At 23.8% G+C, this 9570-nt stretch overlaps 2 protein-coding genes across 2 annotated transcripts in view; one reads left to right on the forward strand and one right to left on the reverse strand.

Moving 5' to 3' along the window:
• LOC105363362 (G-box-binding factor) overlaps positions 1-1443 on the forward strand; it is a 5963-nt gene extending 4520 nt beyond the window's left edge. Inside the window, exons 4-6 of the mRNA XM_011501029.1 lie at positions 9-32; positions 122-176; positions 438-1443. Of these exons, the coding sequence (XP_011499331.1) occupies positions 9-32; positions 122-176; positions 438-1186 (828 nt within the window). The 3' untranslated portion in view covers positions 1187-1443. The remainder of the gene's footprint in view (positions 1-8; positions 33-121; positions 177-437) is intronic.
• Positions 1444-1524: 81 nt separating this feature from the next.
• Positions 1525-9216, reverse strand: Nep5 (M13 family metallopeptidase neprilysin 5). Its single transcript, XM_011500932.1, has 17 exons — positions 9198-9216; positions 8778-8850; positions 8238-8332; positions 8101-8157; positions 7956-8013; positions 7696-7886; positions 7140-7377; positions 6691-6955; positions 5439-5712; positions 5180-5335; positions 4186-4424; positions 3785-3891; positions 3432-3490; positions 3165-3213; positions 2820-3006; positions 2045-2221; positions 1525-1698 (listed from the first exon to the last, which is right to left on the reverse strand). Exons 1-17 carry the CDS (start codon positions 9214-9216, stop codon positions 1525-1527), a joined length of 2418 nt encoding a protein of 805 aa, XP_011499234.1.
• Between the last annotated feature and the right edge of the window lie 354 nt (positions 9217-9570).

The following is a 9570-nucleotide window of genomic DNA, read 5'->3' on the forward strand; positions in this document are numbered from 1 at the left end:
CTGCTACCTCTTATGGAACTCCATCATTTAATGTAAATACTATTTACTGTAATTACTAAAACTTTTATAGAATATTTTTTATAAACATATAAATGTATTTGTTTTAAATTTTTGTTTGTAGCACGGTGACATTGCTCCTCAACTACATCATGTTGAGCATCAGTTTGTTAATCAAGGTATAATAAACTTTTATTAGCAAAATAATAAATTGACAATAAAATAATAATATCCTACGTAGAGATGGTTAGGATTTTAATGTGGTAGAGTAAGGTAGAATTCTAATGTAAATTATATTTAAAAATGATAAAAGAGAATGGATTTTAAAAATAGAAAGTTCTGAGGAATAGCTTAATTCCTAGGCAATTTAAAAATATCTCTAATAAACAATCATTTATTAAATTACTCTAAATAAAAGAAAAATATTTTATTAATTGCAGTTCCAGCTACGTTAGTTCAAGCTCAATCTAACATTGCTACCCCCGTTGCAGTTCCGCATACCACATATGGGGTTCAACATCAACAGCAACAAGTTCATTCTTTACAGCATGAGATGCAATTGAATAATGAACAAGTACAGCATTTTCAACATCACAGTGAGCAAATCCATCAACCAGCTTCATTTTATGGTGCACCTGTCTCGCAACAACAACATTATACCAATGCGCAATTAGTCCACCAGTTTGGGCCCACAGAAGTTCAAAGCAGTCAGCAAGAACAACATCATCAACAGATTCAACAGGTCCATCAGGTGCATCAACCAATGACAGTACATGGTTTCCCCGTACCTCAGCAACACGAACATGTACAAGCAGTTCAACAATTTACCCCAATTGTAGCCCAAAGTAACCAGCAACAACATTACGAACAGTTTCAACACATCCCTCACCAGGCGCAGCAAAGCCAGCAACCTTCCCTAATTTATGGAAATCCCCTTCAGGGCAATCAGCAACAAGTCAGTCATGCACATAGTGCATCAATAGATAATGAGAAGCTTGTTTTTGAAGCTCCTATTCAGTCTATCGAGGTATCCCAGAGTCACTTGGTTGAGAATATTCCAACTCCATCATCTTCTGTCAATGTCGACAACGATACAGTAACTATTAGCGCTGTAGAAGCCAAGGAATCCGTTTTTGGGGGTTACAAATATACCCAGCCTACTTCTTCTAATGGTGGCTATGTATATTAAATATGTACAATTTATAATAGTGTGAGTGAATAGAAATAATATCGAAATGAGCTGAAAGATGAATAGTTTTACAACAAAATGTCATACTGGTAAATTTATACTCCAAAGATATGTCTTTTAAGAACGCATATAAAAATATGCATAATTGTAATCCAAATATCCATGTTTTTAATGAGGAACATAACCAGGTGAACAGTCTTTATTATCTATGTAAAAACTGAATGCTTTTTTTAAGTAAATAAATTTTTTTATTGAAATATGAATTCTTTTTAATTTATTTTTACTATCATCCAGAAATATCATTTAGAAAACATATTAACATTTTTGTATATTTTTTTTCACCACAATTGACATTTTTTAATAGGATTCATATTTGAACCGATAGGACAATTCCAAGCTTTACTAAAGTGTTTCGAATTTCTTAAAACCATCTTTAATCTGATGTTACCTGGACAATGAGGATCTTGTAGCATCCATTTTAAATCGTGATAGGTAAATGATTCACACCACATCTAAAAATAAAATTAAAGTAATGTTATCAAATTAATAGAATTATTTATGTTACTTGTGATACCTTGTAAATTTTTAAACAACTTCAATAATATTCTATAAGATTACTTAAAATCTATGATATTTGAATATAATTCCTTATTAGGTATTAAATTAATTAAAACTTTACTCATAGACAGATAAAATATTAAAACATATTTTATCATTTTTAATTTTATTATTTATAAATTGAATATATCGTTTTTTAAATATAATTTAAAATAAAATCTAAAAAATTGTGTTTAATTCCAGTTGACATGATTCTAGTACTTTAATATTAATATTATATAAAAAAAAACAATTAATTACATGTGCATAGCTCAAAAATAGAAGCTGATCATGCGTAAGATGAGTGAATCCTGGAAGTAGAGATTCTTTTTTGTGTTTGGTTTTCCATATTTGATATGCATGATATGCTTCTCTTAGTCCACCATTGTCTGCAATATTTTCATCTAAAGTTAGTTGACCATCAATGTATTTATTAACCTAAATACAAAACATACAATATTATTAATGAATAATGATGTATAATATAAAACATTCTTTTATAGTATTCCAAGCAAGAAGGATAATACATATTAGTTTTATTATAAAGATAATTAAAAATTAAAGTTCAGTTTAGCTTAGAACGTATAATCATATAATAATTTTTCTAATTATTTATGATAAAATACAAAGACGCAAATATTATTATATAATTCGACAAAATAAATTATTGTAAATTAATAAATAAATAAATAAATCAATAAATAAATTATTGTAAGTTAATCGTTAAATCACTTTAAATAATGTAACATTTTGAAATTTGTATTGCTTGTAATTTAATATACATGCATTACTATCTTATTGAGTGACTGCTTATCGGGAGCAACTATATTATTAAAAATGTTTAAAATATTTAAATACTTCTACTTATTTCTATTTAAGTAATTTAAAAATAAGTTTTTATTTTAATTACATAATATTCATAATATAATTCATAATAATCATAATAAAATAATGAATTAGGCAGAATGCAAATAAGAGTTTGAAAAATTTTTGCAGAGTAATTTAGGATTTAAAATGGTCCCGAGAAATTTATTACCTCTGGAATAAAGTACTTGCTGTATTGATCTACGAAACACGTAGTTTTATCGGTGTACTGTGAAATTGTTTCGTTACTCCACCATTCTTTGAGATTTCCGGTACTGTCAAAACGTCTACCGCTATTGTCAAAGCCATGAGTTAACTCGTGTCCCAATATTGTTCCAAGTGCACCGTAATTTAAAGACCTAATATATGGTTTAATATTTATGCACATTTTAAATCTATAAGATTTCACGAATTACAATTCTTCATACTGTTTAAGCATCGCTCGTTAAGAAGCATATTTTTTTTAAATTATATTCTTATAATAAACATAATTATATATTAGAATTTTTGTACTTACTCAAGGCCTAATTCATAAAATGGAAACTGTAGAATCCCAGCGGGAATTGCTGTATATACACACATACACACACACATACACACACATATATATATATATATATAAGCAATTGAAGTAATGATAGGTAGGTAATTACTTGGGGTGCAAAAATTTCGTATTTATATCTTTTAGTATTTTTGCATAGTTAAATTGCATACATGTTTTAATAATAAAGGGAAGTTTTTTCTGTTTTTACGAATATAAATGGTAAGTTGGTTTAAGAATTACCTATTTGATTTTCTTGAAATGTATGAACAGCGTTGACTTCAGTAGGTTCTAGTGGCCAACTATAATGACAAAATAATTTAATTATTTATTTTTTACATTATAAATTACATTTATTATAAGATAAATAGAAGAATTTTGAATATTTATCGATGAAATACTAATATTTATCAATAAATTAATAATTATTTATAATATTAATCTATAACTATGTGCAAGAATTAAATTTTTCTTTAATTTTATTAAAATAAATTAATATACAAATTTTGAAATATCTAATACTTCATAAATATATTTATGGATTTTTGTTATATACATAAATTTAGAATTTTTAAGCATATTGTCGTTTTACATACTATGGTTCATCATCCGTTTCATTATTTGCCAAATATCTCAATTGATTTAAATTTTGTATGCGAATTATTTGTAGCATATTCTCAAAATAGCCATCCGACATATTAATCTGTAAATGAATAGTAAAGATTTTATTATGGGTATATATTATTGTATAATATTTGTTTCAAGTGGTTTTGTCCGTTTTCCATCTATTCACACATTGTCTAAATAATGAAAATAATTTTGTATTAAATACTTTCAATTTTGTATCAAATAATGGACTAAAAATTTGTTTAATTTAAATTTATACTATGATTTTTTAATAAATTGATTAATTTTATAATATAGAAGATCGATATTTAAATGCCAAGTATTAATTGTATATATATATATATATATATATATAGAATTCGTCAAATACCCCTTTATAAAAAATATCTAGTTCTCCTGTCTGAAATAGCCATTTAGGAAAGCCAATAAGAGATTTCATTTTTCTATTTTTTTCTAAAGTTTTTATTTTGGTTTGATCGTCCATCCAATCAACTCCTAATACGAACTTCGAAAATGATAATTTAATGTTCTCTAACATTTCACTAACTTGATCTATTGAACCATCACTTGTAAAAGACGGATTTACATATAGCCAAGAAACTGCCATACCTAAAAGTGTAATTTAATAAATTATATATAATTTATATTTGCGAACATTAGATATAAACTTTATGTTTAAATATAAAATTATATATGTAATATTTTTATATAATAATATTGAGTATGAATGTGTAAATTTTATATTAATCAATAAATATGTACATTAGATAGTTCATTTATAATAATACTATAATTATAATATAATATAATATAATAATAATAATAATAATAATAATAATAATAATAATAATAATAATAATAATAATAATTTATAAATATTTAAGATAAATTTTAATTACAAAAATTTCTTATAAATTTTTAAAATTCGGTTTACAGAAAATCATTAGTAATGTTTGTAAATATCATAATATATATTGGTTTTCTTATCATGTATTTGTTACATTCAGTACGAATCATACATAATATTATAATACTTTACAAAAGATAATTTATAATAGAAAAACTTGTAATATAATAAATAAAATAAGAAGGGGTTTTACCAAAGATGAATTTTATAAATATTATTTTAATACATATTTGTACTTTATTTTACTTTATAATTGCAAATTTGTATTTAAATTACTTGTATTTACGAATACAATAACATTTCTTATTTGATATATATTAATTTTTGTTTTAATATTAAACATATTTATATATAAGTAGATTAAGTTATATTTAGAAATATTATTCTTTTTTTAAGTTTAAAAATATAATATTATATGTAGAATACAAATTAACGATAAATTTAATTATTTATATACCCATGAGATCGTTTACATTTTCAGCACATATAATTGGCCATGAATGATCTAATTTTGCACCTGTCAATTCTAAAGTGTACGTATCCCAAATCCTTCTTAAATTTTCTGAAGAATAAGGCACACTATAATCCACTACAGTCCACCAAATTGCAGTTTCTAATACGAAACAAATTTTGTTTTAAAATATCATATACGTTTATATAATTTAAAATATCATTAATATTATATTAAATTATAAATGGATTAATGAACCAATCACCTAATAGATTATCACCAGTTGAAGATAAAATAACTGCAACTTCTTTTAAATAATTTATATCTGATATTAAGATTTTTTCTTTTGGATCGAAATCTATTATTTCTTTTAATAATTCTTGAATAAATGGTTTCCAAATTATTTTTGGCTCTAATGATTCATTTATCGATTTAACATATTCGTCGGTTATTTGTTGTAAATCTTCAATTAACATGTAATCACTGTCTTGAATATCATTATCGTCATCCATTGTTTGATTTCTATGTAGATTTGATAACTTAAAATATAAATTGTTAAATGTTTATACATTTATTTTACATTATTTGTTTTATTTAGTACTATAAGTCATAAAAAATTATTTTTCCAATTCGAAGGTTTGGCTTATATTAAAAAGGAATTTATTATTATTTGTTATATTTGTAAATGTCACAAATTTTACCCTATAAGTGCAAAAATATTTTTTTTAGAATATTGTTTAAAAAAATATATTATTTTTTAATAGCGTGTTTGATAATTTTTATTTTAAATAAGCTTTAATTTTATTTTTTTTAAAGTAATCTTTTTATGTAAGAATATATTTATTTATAAAACACTTAAGTACATATAATAAGTCAATTTTTTATTAAAGATGTATTTATAATTTATGCAAGTCTTATATAAAATTGAGAGTTTAATGGTAAAATTTATCATATTTTTATATTTGCCCTCGTAGATATAATACTTAATTTGAATCACCATTATTTTTTCTTGATAATACAAAAAATGTATTAAAGTATTTTTCAAATTATTGTAAAGACTCAATAAATTATAATTCATTACTTTTAAATACAATTTTATTTTACGTATTTATAGTTATCCAAACATAATGCTCATAATTAACTGGATTAGGCATTAAATAATAAAAATATATCAAGTAATAATTAATTAATTTGTTATTCATAATATTTTAATGAATATTTTTAAAGTTTCAAAATCTGTATATTTTAATGAAAATGAATAGATTGTATATTATTTACAGAGGCAACGCTAATTTTCATGGACAAAACTTAAAACTTCACTAATATCGTAGCGAGAAAATAATAACTGTAAGCATTTTTTATATTTATCTAATCTTTAGTATGAATTTTATTATAAAAATTCCTTAACTTTTAAATACAAAGTTTTGCTTATTCATATAGTATTTAGTCAGATGAATATTTATATAAAAATTTAATGTAATTTATATAAAAATTATTTAGCATTAAAAATTCCTTACAGTATAAAATACTTCACTTAATTTGTATACTTCATTGACAGTATTTTGTATGTCCTCTTCAGAAATAATAGAAAATGGTTTTCTCGATTTACAAGATCGTTGATCAGTTGTACCATTGCTTATAACTTGTTTAAAAACTTCAGTCATATAGATTTTTTCAGCAGATAAAAATGCTTTTATTTCCTCGTTTATTTCATCCACTTCTTCCATAATCAAGCGAGTTTTTGTTTTAATAATTTGTAGTCGTTTTTCTAATATTTTATCACTAATAAAAATTTTTATTAGATATAAACAATGTATATATGTGTGTGTTTCTGTATTTGTGCATAATATATATATATATATATATATATATATATGTGTGTGTGTGTTTCTGTACTTGTGCATAATATATACATATATATTTTTTTCTGAATGTTTGTTTATTATCATGAATAATTAAAGATTACCTAGGAAAAGGATTAGCTCTGTCAGGAAGATCAAGAACAATGACATTCTTACGATTGTCTTTAGGATCATTGGAAATATAAGTTCCAAAAAAAATGTCTGCCCATAGAACTCGTTTAACTTTAGCCATTTGTACTATAAAATTTGTTGTATTTTTGGTGATTGTTGCAGGAATTTGTGGTAAATCCAATTCATTTAAAAGATCAAATAACGGACTTAGTCCTAATTCGTTTCGTGTCTCTAATTATTTAAATAATTAAAATTAAATTTAATTATAAGGAATTATATGTATTCACAGAGCGAGAGAGAGAGAGAGAGAGAGCGAGAGACAAACAGACAGACAGACAGACAGACAGAGGGACAAATAAAAAGAGAAAGAGAGAAAAAGTAATAAAACCATTTGTTTAACAACGTTTAAATTTGTCATTTAACAACTATTGTTATTATTGAATATTTAACAACTAATTAGATAATATTTATAAAGTTTAAAAATTAGGTGGTTTTTATTATAATTACAAAAGGTATAATCTCAAGAATTGGATATATTTAATAACTTACCTATATTTATACAACTCACAAATAACGTTTTAGCTTCATAAATAGCCGAAGGAAAATCTTCATTCGTTAAATTTTTTAATAATAAATCTCGTATCTTTGTTGAAACTCTCATACTTCTTTCTTTGAACCAACTATATTCCTGACTTGGATCTAATGAAGGATGAGATGTTGGCCATCTTCCACAGGCGTATCTATAAAGAATATAAACATAATTAACTTCTAATATCTACATAAATTTCTTTTCTAACATTCCTCCTTACTTATAAAAGTCGTCACATGGATCGATAGAAGTATCCATCGATTCTTTTAAACTTGCCGCTAAATAAAATAAAAACATTGCTATTTTTTTTACAAAATCTAACTTTACATTAACAAGGTAAATTGCTGTAGTTGATTTATTCATACCTATACGCAGACAGTTTTCATTCTCGCAATAATTTATTCGTTGATTAAACTTGGCATCTAAGTAAAGTTTATCATGTATATAAACTTTATAGTATGCTATATTCATCTATAATATTTTATTTAATTTTTATACTTACATAGGGCAGCGAATACTACAATCGCTACAGATAAAACAGTAATGATAAATGTTAGTATAAATATGATCGGCTCTTTCTTTCTATATTTTTTGAAACTAGAGTCACAATAAAGTTTTAATCAATTAGTTTAAGAATACAAGAAGAAATGCGTTCCAAAAATTCATTTTATTATAATAATTATTTCGGTTGTTTGAATAAATTCCGAAAGTTTATTTATATTTTTTTTCAATTTCAATCAATTTCAATTAAATTCTGAAAGTTTATTTGTATATTTGGCTATTTAAATTATTTGTATTAATTATTTAGTTTTATTGATCATTGAAATTCCAATATCGTTAATTTTTAGTGTGAATTTATGTACATATTCTCAATTGGTTTTTACAAAGTTATTCACGCAGAAATACTAACTAAAATTGGAATATTTGGTAAATTTGAGGTCGATAATTAACAAAATGGTTAATAAAAAGATTTTGCATAATAATACGAAGTTTCTGAGACCATTTCCTCATTCATTAAAAAATTTCAGAGGTATTTACTTACAAAGATCTTTTTGATTTGATTGCAATTATATTATTTTCGCTGTTTATGAAATATGCTGCTTGTGAGTCAACTGCTAAAGTATTAATTTTTGATTATATTAAAATAATAATATTTATACAAACATACATGATATCTATGTGTATATATAGTAAAAAAAAATTTTTAAATAAAATATTAAAGTAAAATAAAAGTATTTTTAGTTACATACTAATAACGCAAATGGATTCATACAAAATTCTAGACGATAAATATTTTAAATATAAATAAGAAAATTAAAACTTATATTTTACATTAAATAAAGAAATTATTCGATTTTATCTGGCAAAACAGTTTACGTTTAAAAGAATTATTTATTTGTTATGTATATTATTTTATAATTAAGTAAGAAAATAAAACGTTAATACAAAGACCGCTACTCACATTGTTTATTGTTATTCATGCTGCACAGCTGAATGACCAGATCGAACTAACTGCTGTACTTTTTGTGTAGGTCTTACTATCCAACTTTAGCATACAGCTATGTTAATTGCAAGTTTTCACTAGGCATATCGATCAAAGATTAAATCTTGATAGATATAGTATATTACCATTATTGTCTCATATTGTCGTACCTCATATCATTCGTGTAGTTATATTTTTCATTATAACTTGTCTAAGTCAATTTTGATGCAACCTAATTATTCATATAAGAATAATAGTAAAAGAAAATTTTTTTTTAATTTTAACGTTTTGTTTTTATTATAAAAGGTTGAATCACTGTAACTATATAGTTTATATAATAACATTCGATCAA

The sequence above is a fragment of the Ceratosolen solmsi genome, unplaced genomic scaffold, assembly GCF_000503995.2.
Source record: "Ceratosolen solmsi marchali unplaced genomic scaffold, CerSol_1.0 scaffold27, whole genome shotgun sequence".
NCBI lineage: Eukaryota > Metazoa > Arthropoda > Insecta > Hymenoptera > Agaonidae > Ceratosolen > Ceratosolen solmsi.

Excerpts from the sequence above, each read along its gene's own strand:
- Nep5 (XM_011500932.1), bottom strand. Across the intron at positions 7,378-7,695 it reads TGTGAGTTGTATAAATATAG|AGACACGAAACGAATTAGGA; the intron begins GTAAGTTATTAA and ends TTAAATAATTAG. Across the intron at positions 3,892-4,185 it reads TAGATATTTTTTATAAAGGG|ATTAATATGTCGGATGGCTA; the intron begins GTATTTGACGAA and ends ATTCATTTACAG.